The sequence below is a fragment of the Lepisma saccharinum genome, chromosome 29 (assembly GCF_977018435.1).
Source record: "Lepisma saccharinum chromosome 29, izLepSacc3.1, whole genome shotgun sequence".
NCBI lineage: Eukaryota > Metazoa > Arthropoda > Insecta > Zygentoma > Lepismatidae > Lepisma > Lepisma saccharinum.
In genome coordinates, this window is record NC_139257.1 from 13928474 (window position 1) to 13949942 (window position 21469).

General features: G+C 37.4%; 1 protein-coding gene across 1 annotated transcript; it reads left to right on the plus strand.

The window, feature by feature from the left end:
• Positions 1-11071: 11071 nt before the first annotated feature.
• Positions 11072-12139, plus strand: LOC145981397 (glutamate receptor-like). Its single transcript, XM_083114634.1, has one exon. It carries the CDS (start codon positions 11072-11074, stop codon positions 12137-12139), a length of 1068 nt encoding a protein of 355 aa, XP_082970760.1.
• Positions 12140-21469: the final 9330 nt, after the last annotated feature.

Consider the following 21469-nt stretch of genomic DNA (forward strand, 5'->3'; position numbering starts at 1 on the left):
AAAAACGGCCTTCGTTTCTTCGTTTTTTCCCGGCGGGCGACAGAAGGTTTATTTGGGGACGCTGCTGACCTCCCTTTCCAGGAGGTTGGCTCCGTTTATTGGTCCGTTGACATTCTTGACATTCCCCGCTTGTCCAAAAGTTGCATCAAAAGAGGGTATCTTTTGCCCTACGGTCGCGTCACCGCCAATGCCCCTCCTTAGTAAACCAAGATTCAGGGAAGTTAACGGTAGCTGGTCACTCTCGGCTCCTCCTTCGCTTGTTCTCGCGGACAAGGTCAAATGCTTTAAACCTTTTCTTCGTGAGGTATCCTTTTCAGTGTTGCAAACTTCAGAAAAAGATAAATCCGTCTCACCGGCGAGCGGTGAAAAATAAAGCCTTTCTGAATACAACCTTCTCTGAACAATAGCTGCTTCAGATTCCAATTCCTTCAAAGTATGAAACTGCATTCCATACAAATGCCTTCGGAACCTAGGGTGTGCATGAGATAGAATGTGTTCGATGACTTCACATTCGTCTGTCTCTTTTTGCCTCATAGAAAAGAGTTTTCTCATTCGACGAATATACAATACTAGAGATACTTCGCTCATTTGGAAGCGATTCTGAATCAATCGGTCAACTTCATTCTTATAATCTACAGAATAATATTCTTCTAAAAAAGCATTTTCGAAGCTCTTGAAATCTTCAAACGGGCGTGAAAATCTAAACCAATCCGCTGCAGCCCTCCTTAACGAAAACGGAAGAATCTTGTCAAACAATGACCTCTCCGAAATGTCCATGACATCTTTATAATTCCGCAACTCTTGAAAATAATCATGCGGCGAAATCTTGTCATCGCTCCCTGTGAAGACTGGAATCGGTAAATTTGACTTATCGAGAATTTTCTGAACTTTTTTCTCCTCTTTCTTAGCACTCTGCTGTTCAGTGCGCGATAAAGCAAGATTATTTAATTCCCTAATAATTTCCTCCTGAGATTTATCGCTTATATCCTGATTACCCAATACCTGTCCCAGAAAATCTCTATCAATTTGTACTGCCATTTTTTCTACTTTACTTTTTCCGCTTCGTAATAACATTCACTTCTGTACGTTCTTCGTTGTAAGCATTACAAAAATCTATCATTCCGTCAGTCCGTCTATCTTTCCAACACATAGACCTGACGACATTTTATGCAACAAGATATATCCCGGACGAGCCCCCATATGTGAAAGTTCGGCCCCCCTATCCCTCTTTTTTTCCGGCCCTCTGGATTCCTTCCTACTTTAATACCTCAATCTCTCCTTTCACCTCACCCTGGGTGCCAAGCGAGCAGATTATATTTGCGCCGGAATTACAAAAGGGGGGTTTCACACAATAATTTATATTTTTATGTCCCTGGTTCGTTTACACATGTACAGAAAGTAAATATACAACTTGTTAAATGGACAGTACCGTAGTTCTTTAAATCATAACATTCTAGTAGGATATATATTGGTTTATTATACGTAGTTATATATATACATATTTTACATAGCATTTCCATGTGTGTCTGCATAGACCAAATTACCAAATCTCTAAATCTATATAATTGCGCACCTATGGCATAACCATCGGCACTTCCTTTACCGCAGAGTTAGCATAACTATCTCTGCGGGCCTATCCTCAGCTTAAATGATATTCCGTTCATTACAAATGCGTTTCCTTACGCCTTCACTCCTTCTTTTGGGCATCAATTATTAAATATCTTCATAATCAAAGCTTTTTCTAAAAGGGGACTTGGGACAGCAACAGGGGCTGGCTTAACCAGATGCTACATTATTATATCCAGTTTAGCCACCATATGTGGACTAAACTTGAGGAGACGTTCCTCTTTGGTCGATCTATGGAGAAACACTGTTTTTTTGCTAAAACCCACTGGCCTTTTTTATAGCCGGAGTAAACGTCCGTGGACGTGGACAACGTAGCGTTGGAAAATTCCACTGCAAATGTCTTTTGAAAGACAGCTAGCTCCCCCAACCGAGGAGGTAAAAAACAGTCGAATCTAACATCCAGCAAAGCACAATCCAATAAGCATATACACATACATGCAATATTAACATAAAAATACACTCGTGGAAACATATTACTTAACCCTACACTTTGTAGCTGGCCAGCAATTAATTATTACAATATACCAAAACCAGTAATGGTCAATCCGACCGTTACACACGAGACCCTCGACCACATGAAGCTCTAGCCCCCTTTCTTCGGTCCATGTACGAAAATGTGGAATATATGGAACACCATGTTTATTATTTTAGAAACTTCTCACATAATCGTGAGTCCATCAATTCTATATATACCTTATAATATACTAGCTGATTAACCGGCGTTGCCCGGGTATTTATTTATCCCAATATATCTATTAGACAGGAAAATAATGAATTATAACTATAGTGTAAAATATAACTAATTTTATTTAGAAGTATTTCAAAATATAAGTATAGTATACAAATTATAAAGTAAAATGTTTTACAACTTCACTACAATATTAATTTAACTCGAAACTTGATTATAAACAAAATTTTTAGTTTCACCTCCAGGGGCAATAACAAATAATTTGAAAGGCATTGGGAGTGTCACTATTCATCTTAGCGACCCCGAAAACTATTTATTCTACACAAATGTCGGTCGTTTTCGATTATTTTTACATGTCACCACCTTCCCACCCCACCACTAGCTGTGCCAGGGGTGTATTCCTACCACAGTATTTCTTTCCAGATTGTAAGTCATATGTGTACCACGTTTGGTTGAAATTGCTCGAGGCGTTCGAGAGTTATGCCGGAACAAACATACATACATATATATACACATAGCTACTCCAATTTTTATATATGTATATAAAGTAATAATATATAGATTGCAATACATGAAATGATGAAATTTCTGATACTGTGTCTGTTTATTATGTACATAATGTTATTGCAATTCTCCACACAAATGGCATGTAACGAGGAGGGAGTTCATGCCGTAAACACAACAAAAATGTTCCTCTTTATCCCGAAATGAATTATTATGTACTGTTTCTAATTATTTCACTTACAGAGTGATACGCAAGTGATATCATTACGACTACTCGCAGTTAGGACCTATGTCAGAAATATAAGACCTTCAAATTATTTTACAACTGTTTACTGATTGCCGAGAGTAATGAATTCAATGCAGGAATTATCGCTACTGTGATGGACTAACAGTGAAACTGCTCTGAATCCATTATTTGTTATTATGACAAGGTCACGTGTGCTAAATTCGCCGTATTTAAAGAGTTTTGACAACAATAAAAATGTTAGTATGTTAATGCTGAGAGTGATTTTATAATCTTGTCATCAAAAAGTTATTAATGTGAGATTCTCATACTCCTGAATGATTGAGGTAGTGTGAATGAGAAAACGTGTCTTGTGTGCAACATGGAACACAGCATTGCAGTGCTCTGCACGCATAAGGAGGTGTGCAGTGGAATTTGTAGCAGCATGCAGGGCACAGAGTATAAGCGACACCCAATAGGTTTTGTCGTAAGATGGTGTAGCAAGAGACCCTATTGACAATAGGCAAAAACTGTTATCTGTAGCCAGAGGCGCAACCACGAATTTTTGTCTTGGGGGGGTTCAAGTACCAGGATAAACGTACCAATAATAATAATTGTATTAATAATGCTAATAATAACAATGTAAATATTAATAATATTATAACATTATTATTATTATTGATTTGTTTTATTTTACTTCGCTTCTTTTGCCACTTTTGGCTAATTTGCGAAGATGGATAAGTGATGATATGATGATATTGATCAATGGACATTCACAAACATCCATGCCCAATCCGAGATCCGAACCCTGGACTAACATAATAATAATAATTAGTAGTAGTAGTAGTAGTAGTAGTAGTAGTAGCGGTAGTAGTAGTAGTAGTAGTAGTATCAAAGACGCTAAAGCAATTGTGTTCGAACAAACGATTTGGATTATTTGTTCAACACGCTCAAGCCGGACCCTGTGGCTGGGTGGTTAGCACATCGCGCTGCGACGCCAAGAGTCCCGGGTTCGAATCCCGCTTGGGCATGGTTGTTTGTGAATGTCCATTCATCACTTTCATCATTTCATCACTCACCCCCATCTTCGCAAATTAGCCAAGAGGCACAGAATGCGAAGTAAAATAAAATAAATCAAATCAAATCAAATCAACACGTTCAATTTCACATTAATAATAATAACTATTTTCAAAAGACAGAAAATGCTTGATAAAAGCATTCCAAATATAATTATTTTTTACATTAACATGTATAACACGCACGATATATGTTTCACATGTATGCAACATGGAGCGACGTGCACACTAAATTGTGTACGTATTCAGTTTCTTTAATACATATTATATACAACATATATTATTTAAATACATTACACATCCAATTCATCCATCTCGCAATAAACCAACAGCAAAAATTACATAAATTGTCTTTCAAATGTGCACGTTCCCCTTCCTCCAAACAATTGTTCATGCATTTAAAACAAAATCAATTAAGACAAGTCTTATTTCTCTGTGTGGACATTTACAATACATTACAGAGCAGAAAGATATATCGCGAGCGAAGCGAGGAAGAAAATTTATTACAATTTTTTTGCAGGCTGTAATCAATATTGATTTAATAGGGCGCAAATAATTTCACGGGACGAGAATGCATTTTTGACGCACAACGGGAAGAGGCGAAAGGGATTGCATGAGACTCTTATGGAAAGTTTACGTAGGTGTCATGCGCGCCGACTACGTGGGTGCTCCGGGGCTCAAGCACCCACATAAATAATCTTGTGGGTGCGCCGCACTCACAAGATTTTTAGTTTGATAAAATCAAAATAAAATAAATATTTCTCACTTGCCATTATCAAAAAATAATAAGCAATTAAAACATTGAGATGGGACAGACTTTGATAAAGACAAGCTAACATTTCACAGGGACATGTTTCTAGATGTGTGCAGAACGAACAAAGAAAAATTGGCCAACTTGTCAGACATTACGAATATTTTAAGTAGAGAAAAAGTGGTCTCATGCGTGAAATGCTCACAGAATTTGTGAAGTTTGTACGGGTGATGATAACTATACCTGTTACTTCTTGTACCTCTGAGCGGTCATTTTCAGCACTTAGACGATTGAAAACGTTTTTGCTGTCAACAATGACCCAAAAAAGATTGAATGATTTGGCAATTTTGCATGTTCATAAAGAAATGACTAAAAATATTGACATTACCAAAATTGCAAACAAATTCATAAGTGCAAATGACGTAAGAAGGAATGTGTTTTATATTAACATGTCATGATTATTATTATTATTATTATTATTTGGTACATAACCTTAGTCATTTTGTTGTTTCTGTTCACAACAAAATCCTTGCATAGTTCTCTCTGCAATACAATTAAAATTATTTGCATTTATGAAGATTTTTCATTTTAATTTGTAGGAATGTGGTAATTTCTTTTAGTAACGTGTTGATAATATCGTTCATTGCTTCTTGCAATCATTGTGCATGTAAGTTGTTTAAAGTATACAATACTTGATAATTACAGATCTAACCGCCATTGATGTGCACCCACAGAAATTTTGGAAAGTCGGCGCCCTTGGTAGGTGTTAACCCTTTCCCCACCTCACTGCTACGAGCACTATAATTTTTTCATAAAGAAAAACCTGTACATTACTATGTATACAAATATTGAATTTACTATTTCCCCGATGTTAAAAAAAGAAGATTAAACGATTATGAACATTATTGGTTATATAATTTGGCTTCTTGTTGTATTTACTTATCCCAATCACACAAACCAACAAAACCTTCCGTTGGGGCCCTTATTCACTGCATTCTCAATTGCATATTCCTTCTAACCTAGTCCAGTCCTCTTCTTTTACTTACACACTTCCCTTCGGCGGTTTCTTTCTTTCACACGTACTACACTATTTCCAATCCTTTCCTAAGATCTTTACTTCGATATTACACATGTCAAATTCTCTTCCACACTATTGAACAACACACACTCTGTCTCAGCTCCTTTCTTATGTCCATCTACTCCGCCATATTTTCTCTTTGTTGTTTCTTCCTCTATTCTCTAGACTCTCGACATCTCTCCTCGAAGAGGGAAACAAACACACAAAAAAAACTTCCCCTTTCTCCGTCCTGGGGTGGTTCTTGAACTGGCCGGCAGAGGGGGTGTGCACAAGAGCCCATTTTGGACAATCACATTATGTGTTGCCCTCTTGCGTATTTTGTTACACCACATTTTGAAATTCCATACCTAGCTTCCCGTAATCTGTCTGGATCGTATATGAGGGTACACTGGTCGTACTGGACCTCAATTAATCCCTAACTATAAACCAAATACCACAGGAGAATAGGAATAGATTAACATAAACCAAAGCAAAAAATATATACTATATAATTAAAATACACAATTCCTACCCGCACCTTCTCGCCAGAATCCTCCTAGACTCGATCACTTATACTTCAGAGAAGAATGCAAACTACACACGAAACACATGCAATAAAAATAATATGTATATTATTATTTAAAAGAAGAAGAAACTGGTGGTTGCCTCACAGCATTCTCTCTTTTACAACTTTTGTGCCTCCCCGATGGTATAGTGATAACATCGTCGCCTTGTGATCAAGGGGTCCCAGGTTCAATACCCGGTGGAGACACGTGGTACAGTGGTTCGGATCCCACTTTCAACTATAGAACAAATCCCGATTAGCCTTTCTGTGCGTAAAGTGGACTTAAAACAAAAAATAAATCAATCAATCTTACAACTTATTTTAATTTAGATCGTTCGGCGCCCAGAGCCGACTCCCGCCGCCCCCTAGCTACGTGTCTGAACTTGATAAGACTAAGAAAAACAGACATTGCGAGCGAAGGGAAAATACAATTTTACGAAAAGTTATTTTATTTGCATAAAATGTGAAGTTGTGGGCGGTAATTGCCCCCTGCAGGTATACTTGGCCCCCCTTGCCCCTCTAGAACTCATTTCAGTCCAAGGTTGAGAGGAGGGCAAAGCACCCCTGCCCCCCACCTGTGGTTGCGCCACTGTCTGTAGCAAAATCAGAAATCTAATTTCTGAACACCTTTTGTAAACATCAATAATTGATTGATACCTCATAAAATGTTGTTCTCGTCTTACATGTTAAAATATTTTATAGTAATGCACTATAGAAGCGAACCGAAGTGCATGAGCAGTAGATAGATCATCACCATGATAAAAGTTTCTGTAAGTTATTGCACAAATAACTAAAAAAAAATAAGAACAAATTTTGACAATAAAATTGTGAATAATTAGGAAAATATATGGGAGAGGATAACTGTATGTTGCAAGAAAAAATAACAGTTATATAAACAAAAGAGGTTTACTACTGGAGCCGACCTCCTTGTCGTCGCCTATTGCTAAAAGTGGTAGAAAAGTGACGCTAAATAACAAAAATCAAATCAATATAACTAAACTATCGTCTTTGGATGTACTGAGTTAAGATAACTAGTTATCTGAACTAGATTCAGGAACTTCAACATCTTGCTGGTTTCAAGCAGGCACAAAGTTGCCATCGGTCTAAGAAAGTATTCGCCACGATTCAGTCACGATTTCAACCATTGTGGGGGTGATGTGACCAGCACCACGCTCCTGCTGTCTTTACCACAAAGACACCTGTTTTATTAGGGGCTGGGTGAAACCCAAGGCCGCTTTACGCAGGGACATGTTAGGAAAATTTCCCACCTGAGATAATTTACACCAGTATTAAACCCAACCCAAAATGATACTGCGTAATATATTCTTTTAGAGGTCATGTACTTATCATGAATCCTATTGATTACTATATACGATACCCTAATCAATCACATGATGGCAACGTACACATTTGTCGCATTAAATATGTATTTTCCTTTGATACTTTCTTTATTGATTGTGTGTTGTTATTGATTTAACCCGAGAACACGTCGCCAGGAAAGCTACAAATTCCTATTCCCTTGTATTTCACCTTGAACTTTTCATGTTTGCTATCATATTTTCTGCACAAACTTTCACCGAAGCATACAACTATTATTTACATGCCAACGATAAAAAAATTGTCTAACTCGAAAGAACGTATGATTTTTTGTAGCAACGTCGGAAATGAACTGTCTCCTTGTTATTCTAATAAAATATTAATTTAATTTCTTACGCCATACATTTTTTTTTAAAAATAGCTGCGTTTATATCTGTCATTTCAAGTTGGAAAATATGTCATTGCTTTACTTCTGTGGATGGAAAAATAAATATTTCTACACGTGCCCAAACTTTCCAAGTACACATTATGGTAAGAGATCATTCAGTTATAAGAACTGGCTCAATGTCTATTAATCTTTTAGAACTTGAGTTCCGCCATCTAAGTTAAAGATACTTCGGTTGTCAAACGTTCAAGGCCATACTGAATTCATTCTTTTCATCGAAAGAGAGATACAAAGAATTCTAAAATACAATTCAACAACTTCCTTTCAATACAATACATTTATACCAGTGGCGTATGCTGGATTCAAAACCTCATCATATCATAGTATTCGAATGGACAGATATTTGCGGGTGTCCCTTTTTCGTACATTCATATATTCGTTCGTATATTGAAGTGATGTGACATTGTGATTATAAATATACACTTCAAAAATAATTATGAAATTGTACATTGTATCATTAAGAGAGAAAAATAAGGAAAGTATTTCATGCTTATAAAAAATAAGTGCCCATACTGTGAAATATTTATGCAGATCTAAATGTGAGAAAAAAATATAACGCATAATATATAATAAACTTCTTACCTTTAAAACGTCATTTAAATAGGAACTCCATGGCATTCCCGATGGCATCCCTCCGACTTTGAACTGTAGGTCCAGTCCCAATTAGCCTTGCTGTGCTTAAAGCAGACCAAATCAATCAATCAATAGGAACTCCATTCTTCTCTTCTTCTGTGTAAATATAAATGTCACACTTTCATAAAATGTTTCTTCCGACCACTCTTTCATTTTCAGAAGAACACTTTTCTCGATAGATAGAACAACTGTGATGTCAATAGATCCTTAATTATGTCACTCATTTTAGTTCACTAAACAACACAACAGAAAAATATAATTCACGTACGAACTGACCACAATACACGCACTCGCTCACCAAAATACACGCACGCCTTTAAGAAAACCCAGGCACTAAGGAATCGAACTTCCTTCAACATTCCCGGACGCGATTTCCAATCGAACTACACTACTTGCCTCTGCCCTCTGTCAATCGGTTATTTCTAGATGCAGTCATAAACCAGTTTCGGTCAGCTATCAAATCTCCCGAACTTCTGGTCACCATTGTATTGCAGGTACTCTGGTTCTTTCAGAGGTCAACGGCCTCTTGTCGTGCTCGTTTGCAAGTGTTTGGAAAGTGATGTCCTTCGCCCAGAGGGAAGTTTCTGTCATCGGCAACCATTTTCCCCTTTCCTCTAATAGTTTCGCTACAAAATCTCGCCCTTGTACGGAAAATGGCACGCGGGAATAATGAGTTCGCAACACTGACGGTATCATAACAAGAAGACAGCCAAGCTCAACGCACTCAGCTCCCTGAGGATTTCGAAAAAAGCGGGCAAGATAGCCAACTCCCAGTGCAACAACTTCTAAGAATTAAGTGTGCCAACACCTGAAACGCCATCATCTTATCATTGAAACTAACAATTTATGCACATTTTGTGATCGATTTTTTCTTCTCTTCTGAGCCAGGGTTTGCAGTTAGCCTAGATAGTCTGGAATATACGCCTCTGATTTATACCACAAGCAGCCAATTTAAAGGGCTCAGAACAGTTGGTAGGTATGTTTCCCGATTAAAAACTAACATTACTCAATCTCATTGTTTTCTTATTTTCATTCTTCATGTACTATCTTTATTATTTTCTTATTCACTTACTAATGACTATGAAAGAAAATTTGGAAATCGAATTATCTTGCACCATGGAAAGAACAACTACCATTGTGCATTGTCAAGAAATATAACATATTTCTCAATTAATCAAAAATAGCAGAAATGTGAAGTAAATTAAACCAAATCAATCAATCATATAAAATATTTTAAGAGTGTAATTTCATCATCATCTTATTATCATTTTCATTATTATTATATTGCAGTTTAGATCACAGATGATATGTTGCATTCTGTTCAGCTCTCACGAGGTTTAACAGCTCTCATCATGAACTTTACAGCAGCCTTCAAAATCCTGTTTTTTTGGACGGGTGTGAATTGTGGATGGGCGATTCTCAAATCGCCTGCGTACAGTCATGATGACATATTTCGGCAATTGTCGAAATCTATATTTATCTTGGGAAAGGAGAACTTTCAAGAATCACAACTTTTTACCATTTTCCTCGAAAACGACAACGAACATCATCACTTGTTTGTTCGGGAGTTCGTGGAACATTCTTGGTTGTCTAATGTAGTAATTACACTAAAAAGTATTTGCAAAAGTGATATAATGAACTATAAGCCTTTGTCAAGAGATGCTGATATAATACTTTTACTTGCTACTGGGAAAAGCACCTTAGATAAACACTTGTGTAGTGGAGATAATCTAATGTACTGGAACAACAGATCAAAGTTCATTATAATATTCACAACTTCAGAAGCTGACATGGAAAATAGTATCTACGATGTGTTTCACGTGCTCTGGCAGAGGAATATTCTAAAGGTGGTTCTCATCATTTTCGATGTTAAGTGTACTTCAAACACCAGTTGTCATGAAAATGAGTATGGCAGTAGAGTTCTCACAGCTTCATTCAACCCATTTCAGAATGTGACATACACGGAACAGCTGACCATAGAAAATCTACATCAGGCCAAGATGGTGTTTTCTGAAGCGTTCTCACCCTTAAAAACATCAAATCTTCACAGATACAAGTTAAACGCAACCAGTGAGCAAATTCATTTCTTACCATTTATATCCGTTTCAAAGGTAGGAGATTCCGTGAAATCAGAAGGTTATTTTGAGAAGGTTTACAACGCCTTGCAAGTTTCAATGAACTATACGATGGACATTGTGGTGTTGCACGGAGAACAGCAGGAGTACAAACATCCAAACGGAACGTGGACGTCCATAATAGGAGATCTTGTGAGGCAAGATGTGGACATGGCATTCTACCAATTGATATTTCATCAGGAATATTCCGACGTGGTAGAACTAACCGAATATCTCTCTGCAGATAGTACTTCGATCTTGGTACCTGCAGGTAAAGAGCTTCCTCATTGGTTATCTTTACTACTATTTTATCGACTAGAAGTGTGGATTAGTATTTTAGTTACATTTTTGTTTGTGTCATTGATGTGTGCAGTTGTGAGGTACGTTAATTCCTTCCATGCGGAACACCATGGTCCGGATGCATCAAGCTTTGATCTGTTTAGAGTGTTCCTTCAGTCATCAGTTACAATTCCTAGGAACCATTTGTTGAAAATGATAATAATCTTCTGGACGTACTATAGCATTGTTGTTGCTGGTCTCTATCAGGGAAACATAGTTAGCATTATGACTGTTCCAAAACATTTTCCAAACATTAACACCTTGGAACAATTAGACCACTCACGAATGCCTGTAAAAGGTAATCGCTTCTCTAAACGCATTCTGAACGTCACTCAGGATCCAGTGTTGATTTCTCTCCACAATAAAATTCAAGTGAATTTAGGATATGATGAATTGATTAAGAATTTGCTCCGTGGCAACGAACTTGCAGTAGTTAGCTCCAAACTCAACCTGGAATATAAGACTTACATGAGCCAAACATGTCGTAGCTGCCCTTCCACTTCTCATATCATGAATGAAGATATTGGTTTTCGGTTTGGAAGTTTTGGAGTTCCCAAGGGTTCCCAGTATTTGGATCGATTCAACACCCTTATAAGAAGGCTACGAGATGCTGGCTTGTTAGACAAGTGGTTACAGGACACTATAAAGGAATCTAAGCCAAGCGGCATTTGTGAATCTCCATGTGATGAGGCAAAAGTGCTCTCGATGGAGCACGTGATGCCTTGTGTGTATATTCTAGGTTTTGGGAGTTTCCTTGCTTTGATTGCTGTTTCTGTGGAAAGAGTTTTTAGAAAAGTATAAGACTTAGGACTACAAGAAAGAAGGACATACTTTAAATTTTCTTTATTATAATGTTTATACCCATTAGTGCCCATTTCCCCTAAAAGGGGGCGATGCACTCTGCAGTGATTTTTGTTTTCCGTTCTTCACGAATGCAAGTGTTGCTGCTTTTATATTTCTGTTCTGGCATCACTGAATGCACGATCCACATTGCACCAGTGATTTGTTTCTTACTTAGGGTGTGGAGCTGAACACATATTTTGGGTTTTCGTCAGTAATAGCGGCTGAGCGAAAAGGTGAGTGTATAGGAGTGTTTATTTGTCTTATGTTACAACTTTATCTTCATTTACGTAGTTTAATTTTTTTTTTTTTAAACTCAATCAGATGTTATGTAAGATTCTTATTATTGTTGAAATTATGTAATGATATTTAATGACGCCCCGAAATAGTGGCACTAGGCATAGCTGGAAAGGGTGTTTTAATATTGGAAGATAATATTTTTGCTCATTAATAATCAACTGTAATTGCATTCAAAGGATATATATGAATTGATTTAAATCTATAGTGAACTGTAACACGTAAAATAATACACTGTGTTCCTAAAGTCACTATTCAATTCAATGTAGGAAGTAGTAAATTGAAAATTGCCAATCATTTTGTAAATCCACACATGTACAGCTGCTCGTGGGACAATAAATTAATACATGGACATCTTGTGCAGTAGAATGATGCATAGAATGCAACAATAGCGGATAAGATGAGGTCTGTTATTGTTCTCATTACGTAAATCTATCATGTTTTCAAGAACTGAACGATGGATCGTTTTTTGCATGGATGCAAGACATGTCGAGTTACATTGGACTGCGGTGGATACCTTTGGATCAATTTCTAACATGGGGACTTTAAAGATAAAAGACGTTTTAGAATTATGACTTTCCTACAGTAGAATGGACACCCTATAGAACTGTTTTGAAAACAATTCATTGTAAATTCTCTGATAACATCTACCACACTAGCGGTTACTTATCTATAAATATTATGTTAGCTTACAGTGGGTGACATCGCAACCATATTTGAAGAAGATGACAACGCTTTGGAGGCAGATGTGTTCATTGGCTCTCCAGAAAATGCGTGACTGAGTGAGGAAGACATTGATGGGGAAGATCCTGATGGAGATATAAATAACTTGAGTGCAAATTAACTGCGAGGAAGTGCAGAAATGTTTTGGAAAAGAGTGCAACCAGATGGATTTTTTTGACTTCTACACTGGAATGGAAGATGACATTGACAGGGGTAGTGTTGCATCTGAAGTTGCAAGAACATCTGGATCATTTGAAGTAATAGTTGATCTGAATCAACTATGCCCGTTCCCCGAGGTTGGAACAATTGTGATATTGCTACCAAAACAGACCGCAATTCAAATGTACCTCAGTGGTTAGAAAGGGCACATAGTTTAGATCAGAGCATATCAAAACACAAAATTTGAGTTTCAGTTGCTGTCTTAAGTCCACTTTATGCACAGTAAGGCTAATCGGGACTGGACCTACAGTTTAAATTGTTATCCGAACCACTTGTTCGTCCACCGGTTATCGATCCTGGGACTCCTTGATTACAAGGTAATGACGCTACCACTGCGCCATGGGGGAGCCCATCAAAACACAGAATACATGTAAGAAACTGGCCGTTAACTGCGTTTGTTCTCAATGCAAGCATGAACAATGCGTGGTTTCTGAATGGGCTGTCACATAAAGGAAAGGAAGACTATTAAGAGTAACATTCACACAATTCTTTGTGCAAACGTATCTGTTGTTAGCTGCCAAGTTGCTAATTGTGCCCATTGGCACGTCCGGATATATTCAATCTTAATAAATGCCAACAGATGTTTCCAAACATGTACTCAAGTTGGATGTGCACAATGTCACAAAAGAACCACAAAGAAATGCAGAAAATGTATAAATTGTTTTTCACTGTTCCACTCATAATTTATGTATATTGAGTGAGCCATAAATGTATAGAAGTTGAATTTTAAATTGTGTTGTATTTTATTTCTTACCAAAAATATATTAAAAACACAATAAATAAATATATTTATGCAATATTGCACAACTAATATGTTTAAATTTGCAAAAATCCTCATGCTTAAAATATCCATCCCTATAATGCTCATTCCATTAAATTATTTTGGGGCACCTTGTATTATACAAAGTAACAACTGATTTCGAATTTTGAATCTTAAAGTCAGGACTATGTGACATACCTTACCTACATGTACAAAAAGTGATTTGAACAAAATCCACCCATATATATAAAGTTGGGCAGTAATATGAATAAAATGGTAACTTACATTTCTGTGAAACAAATATTGGAACTGGAAATCATATTAGTCACTTCATTTCAGTACATACAGAGGCCGTTGGATCTTGGCTAAAATAAGGAAAATTTGGAGAGAGCAATTAATTAGAGTTTATCTACCTACCTCTTCTCACAAGCCCGTTCAAATCACTTTTGCCCATCAATTGCCTTTCCGCTAACTATGTCGTTTTTTAACCTGAGGTGAAATATTGATACCAAAAAGATTACTGGTTCATTTTCATGTTTCTATTCCTCAGGTTTTTACCTTGACAATTTAAAAATGATGTTCAACAGGCATTCACCAATAAACACATAATACAGAGATAGGAATTTTATGTGTTGCACCTTAAATGTTTTTGTGTGAAAATGGGTAAAAAAGTCACTCATCCCCAATATAAGCACGTATTGAACTCTACTCAGGGACGTAGCTAGGTTGATCATTTCGGGGGGGACCAAAACTTAAGATTTTTTTTCTATCAAACCATTAAAAACTAACAAACTATTAATATACCATATAGGCCTACATAAGTATATGTACAGTATGTGTGGATATAAATATATATAAAATCTTGTTGGAAGAGAACATTCTTTTCTCCTGTAGCCCCCAAAAATTTACGGATATAGACTCGCGAAATTCACGGCCATTATTCGGGAATCTAAATGCAGAATGAACTTATTAACTTAATGGCATCTAGACAGTCTTTAAAAATCCATGTATTTTCTCTTATGTCAGATTTTTGAGACACCAAGAACAATGTCATTAGTCCTTACTCCTTAGATTTGAAAATTTGCTCGAAGAAAATTGAGAAGTAGAGAAAACCCTCTTCCGTGGGTTTAGATATAAAAGGATGCTGGTATCAGGTGTACAGTCTTAGAAAAAAATACCTGGGCCACGGGACGTAGAATTTCGTAACGTCTTAAAGCCTGTTGTTTATGCAACCCAAATAACAAAATATTCGCTTAAGTTTGCCTGGTGATTCTGAGTTCTCGGGAAGGATTGAGCTTTGATAGCATGAGTCACATGACTCGTGCCCCAGCCACAACAAACAGTTGGGTGCTACGAGGCCTCCAGAAGAAAATTTCAGGAACTGGTTTCTTAACAACAGCTACTCGTAAGGAAATATTCTTTCGAGTGATAGTAGTTATTGTCAAGAAGGTTCACTGAAATGATTGTTGTCATCACAGACCACATGGCACACACTAATTATTTAAGTCCAGTTTATGCACTGGACCTACAGATTAAAGTGGGATCCGAACCAAATGTTCCTCTATCCGGTATTGAATTCGGAAAGCTTTGATTACATGGCCAAAACGTTACCACTACGACGTCGGAGAGACAATGGAATCCTTTGAGAAAGAGACGGGCGAAAATTGCTACGCGACAAACCAAACTTAGCCGTAAATTTTAACATAAGACAATATTTTGTAGTCATAGGTTCGAACGTTGCGAGAGGCATAGATTTTTTTGTCCCATTGTCCATTTCACGAGTATATAATTTCCTCTTCACCGACAAGATAAACGCGAGTGGTAGAAGAAAAGCGAAGTAAAATAAATAAAACAGCAATAAAAGGGAAAAAGCGAAACAATTTTATCTATAATATTCTACAGTCACTTCAGTCGCATTTACGGATGCTACATTTAAAGAGAGCCGTGGTCTCTAATTTGTCCTTTCTCCTTCCTTTGTGCTCTCGCTTCCTTCTACCACGATTGGTCTAATGCTAATTAATGCGACGTTAATTAAAACATTCAAACATCGAAACAATAGACAATCGCGCACCAAATAACATTCCAATTGTTATCGAATCGGAAAACAATTGAGGTGTTGTAAAATGAAGTAAGATGCAGTAATAACGTGGGAATTTAGTACGGTATAGAATTAAATCGGCGGAGATGTTCGATTTGATTGAATGTTTGTTATTTAGTGTCGCTATTTTTTAATTTTTGTTAAATCGCGACGATGAAGATGGGTGATGAATGATGATATGGTGAAATTAATGAAGAGACACTCACCAAGAACACCCATGCGTAAGCCGAGATTCGAACCAGGGACCCATGCCGTCGTAGTGCGATGTCCTAACCACTCCGCCACGGGGAGAGGAAATTAGGATCAATCAATGGAATGATCAAGCATATTATCATTAATATATTCATATAATTAAATCACGTCATATTATTCGGCACGAAGTAACATCAGAGACATTCAATCGTGCATGTTTGACTTTCAACTAATTCTTTGACTTCAGGTTAATCACAACAATAGGGTAAATGATGAAACAAATGATAATGAATGTGGAATTTTGACAGTTATTGCGAATTACCTGATACAAACATCATTAAGCAGGCTCAGTGGGAAAGCTCATCAAGTAGTCGACATTCGATCTAGTACCAAAGTTCCCGGTTTCAGTGCCGTCACGGGTGTTTGCGTATTTTGTCATCGATTTCATGTAATGGTCTGCCACTCGTCCTTACCGTCGCGATCAGCGAACGGGGAAGAAAAGTGATGTTACGTAACCAAAATAATAAAAATAAATATGATCGAAGAGTACTTATTTAGTCACGAAATCTCCTAGAAAACCCGAATATACGAAATATATGTATCTTCACATTTGTTTTCGATTTCTATATTTAACAAGTCGAGAGCGACAACGGGAGAGCACTTTTCAATTCGAGAAACCGAGAGACGGAGACACCGCCAAATCCAGTTTCTTCTTGACACCTCCTTAATCGAGTTTATTGTTTGTTGTTGGCTTTGTATTGACTATTATTGTCATTAGTCTTTCTCTGTAGGTAAATGATAACTACGATTTATGATGAAATAAAGCAGATAAAGGGAAGGAACAAGATAGTCATGACTGCCCGGGACTCAAACCCAGAATCTTATGTAAGGAAATTTGAAATTCTGAAGAAGGCATCCGTGTTAGCTTGGCTTTCTCTTTCCTCTGCTTCTGTTATTTTATCATACATGTTTAATTAAAATGGACCTGAGAAAATATTTTGCGATTCATAATTGTGTTGGTTAGATGCTATAGAGTCGATTTTTTGATTGATTGATTGATTTGTTGTTTTAAGTCTACTTTATGCAAAGAAAGGATAATCGGGACTGGACTTTCAGGTTAAAGTGGGATACAAACCACTACGTGCCTCCACTGTGTATCTAACCCGGGATCCCTTGATTACAAGGCGACGATGTTATCACTATGTTAACCAGGAGGCCACCTGATCAAATGTTATTCACTCGATCTCTACTATAATTTAATTCATCATTTACATTTTCGTCTTTTTTCTTCCTTTTTGCTAACTACCCTCATGCGACTCTTTTTGCGTCTTCGAATTTCTTCTTGTTTCAGGAAAAAATACGAGTAATATATGCAGGCTGTATAAAAATCCCCCCCATGCAAATAAATAGAAAACTCTCTCTGGGGAACTAATTTATAGGGTATAACTAACGTAACCATTAGGAAACTATTCGAACGTTAACTGATATAACTGCAGATGAAACAATACTTACAGCAAACTAAACGAAATCTCTGTTCTTGTTAAGCTCACAGGCAACAGGTATCTCGTGAGTCATTCACTTTTGCTAACTACGGGCGAAGGTCACTGAACCGAAGTGTGGCAGCTGAAGTCTGCTCATGGAAAGCACGAAAATAATCTATACGTCTATTACCAAACCAGTGTTAGCAGACGAGGGCACGTGTTCCTGTTATCAACGACGTACGAAATAAGGAGGAAAACAGGTTTTTTTATCAAACTGCACGTATGTTTAGACAGGTTCTGGAAGTCTTCTTGCTAGGAGGGTAGGAGTTACTTCCACTATGTCACCAGTAGAAGATATTTTCCTGAGAGGACAAATAATTGGGATGTGGAAGTGCGGCAAGAGTGCAAGAGAGATTAGTCGTGCCCTTGGAATAGACAGGAAGTCAGCTTCCAAGTGGATTCAACGATACCAGGAGGAAGGATTTGATGGTGTTCGCGATCGTCGGCGAAATGGTCGTCCCCGGGCTACATCTCGTGAGCAGGATGATGCGATTGTCGAGTTGTCCGCAGCTCAGCCATTGACTCCTGCAAGTAGGATCCATTGACAACTGCAGCTGCCATGTTCTTCCCGAACAACGAGGAATCGGCTGCATGAAAGTGGTAGGCATCACTATCGACCTGCACAAAAAACTGCATTGACCGATGAACACAAAAACAGAAGGCTGGAATTCGCACGTCGTTGCGTAAACGAACCTGCCGAATTCTGGGACAGTGTGGTATGGACAGACGAAAAAGTGTTCTGTTCGGGTGACAATGGAGCATTGCACGTGTGGCGACCTTGCAATACGCGGTATGAGCCCGAACATATAGTGCCTCTGCGACGAAGTGGACGCATCAGTGTTGCGTTCTTCGGTTGGATGACGTCCGCGTTTGTTGGCAACCTAATAAGAGTTTCGCCCAGAATGGATGCAAATGAATTTTCTGATGTGCTGTCAGATATGCACACTAATCTTCGCATCGCATATCCAGAACCAACACAAATGCTGTGTGTAATGGATAACAGTGGAGTTCACAATTCAAACGTAGTTCGAAACTGGTTTGAAGATGTAGATGATTTCGTTAGAATTCAGTGGCCTGCTAAATCACCTGACCTAAATCCAATCGAGAACTTGTGGGGTTTAATGGTGGCTGACTGGAACGTGGGTCCACAACAACAACGTGAAGAACAACTCATTCGCCACGTGCAGAATGTATGGTCCACAGTTCAGAATAGACCAAATATTTGCCACCGCCTTGTTGCGTCTGTTCCTTCCCGGCTTCGAGAAGTCATTGAGCGAAACGGCAATTGGACTCACTATTAGTTGATATATGATTTATGCACTTGACTTAGCTTTAAATGTGTATATAAGATACCAAGTTTTTTTATATTTTGTATTCATTTAGCACTACAAATTCGATACTCTTCAAATCTTCTATTTTGATTGTAAGATATAACAATGTTTTGTTTATCCTATTTGCATCAGTTCTGCATCGTTTACATTTATTTTTCCCACGTATTGTGGTGTCAAAAAAAAAATTAAGTTCCATGCTTAATGCTTTTCATAGTTACATGTAAAGTATGTTTGTTCTTTTTTTTAAAAAAAAAACTCTTCACCTGTAGGAGAATACAGACTTTAAAAAGTAGAAGAGAGAAGTAAAAGGAGAAAAATCCATTGCTTTTTTAAGTTTCATGTGCACCAAAATTTTCTTTAAAAAATTAGTCACCATATGTTGGTTCTGAAAAGTGATTTGTGATTTAGTACTTTGAACTTGAACCCCAGATAATACAGTATCTGGAATTCTGTAATGGCATATTCCTCAAAATTAAAAATCATTATTATAACCTCACGAAGAGGGGAAAAGTAATGCGACTAAATATAATTTAAACAAAAAAATCTTTCATTCCTCTTCCAAATTAAAACAACGATTGGAATTTTATTATTTAAATGTATTGACTTTGGAAGTTAAAAAATTAACATGCCTCATCATTAGTAATATAACATATATTTTAACTCAGAATCTACGGAGTTTTGCATAGGTAATTTTCTACCATCAGTATTTAAAAAAGGTTGACACCTCGCCGTGGACAAATTCCTTACAAAAATTGTCCTAACTAGGATCAATTAGTTTCCACCATGGTGATTACTATACGTAGCGCATATTTTCATAAATTATTATTATTATTTATAATATTCCATTGGAAATAGGTTTGAAATTAAATCATACACTCTATCATGAACAATTCTGAATTTATATTTAGGATTTTGTTGTGTGAAAGCGGACATTTTTGTCTTTATCCGAAACAATTTGTAAACAACCGAATAGTGGTGAAACTACTTATGGCTTCCAACAATGATAATAATACAGACATCATGCGTTACAGAAAATATATATTTCAAATATTTGATGAAAATGGTCTACCGTCTGCCCAAGGTCAAAAACGTATTGCGTCAGTGTAGGTGAATTTTAATAGACCTAACGTAAATCCAGACATTCAGAGTGGATCCATGCTTTTGTTTTTATTCTGTCTTTCTATTTCGGACATTCTATGTCACTTTCATACCTATTGAGTAAATTCCGACGATGAAAATGAACGCGGAATTGATGGGACAAATCAGAGCCTTGCGTAGAGTTTGAACCGTTGACCTCTGGCTTCGTAGTGTGCTCCGCTGACTGCTGCATCACGATTCTCTTTGCTTTTGATTCTCAAGTTGCTGAATCGTCGTATCAATATTATTTCGATTGATTGATTGATTGATTGATTTAGTTTATTTTACTTCGCGTTTTGTGCCTCTTGGCTAATTTGCGAAGATGGGGATGAGTGATGAAATGATGAAATTGATGAATGGATATTCACAAACAACCAAACCCGACCGGGATTCGAACCCGGGACCCTTGGCGTCGCAGCGCGATGTACTAACCACTCGGCCACAGGGTCGGGCAATATTATTTCGAAGAATCAATATCCAGAAAAAAGCATATCCATGAGTGCCTGCCAAATGTTCCTCGGCAGTGCCATATGCAGCAAGGCACATTTTCCTCAAATTGCTTTCTCACCATTATCGAACATCATCTTTGCATCCCTTAATACACACATATCCAGAGTGCAAGGATAACTTCCCATATGTTGTCTACAACGTCGACCAGATGTTTCAACGTGTTTCTCTTCCACGTGTTAATTCTGCATCTCAATCCTCCCCGATATTTCCACCGACCGTCCCCGATTTGAGTTCTGGTGTGCGCACAGATGTCTATTTGTGAGTGTCCTTTCAATAATTTAATCGAATCATCGTAATTTATTTCTGCGCGATTACCCCATAGAGGAATAAATGAAACGCAATATATACAAACACTTTCATTCACTATAAATTCTTCATGCATAAGGAAATAACGTTCTAAAGCTAAACGTCCTGGGTCCGAATCACAGACAATGTAGCAATGGTTCTATTAATCCGCCAGCATTACTACTTATAACTACTATC

Coding starts and splice junctions, on each gene's coding strand:
- LOC145981397 (XM_083114634.1), top strand. CDS start 11,072: ATGGACATTGTGGTGTTGCACGGAGAACAGCAGGAGTACAAACATCCA.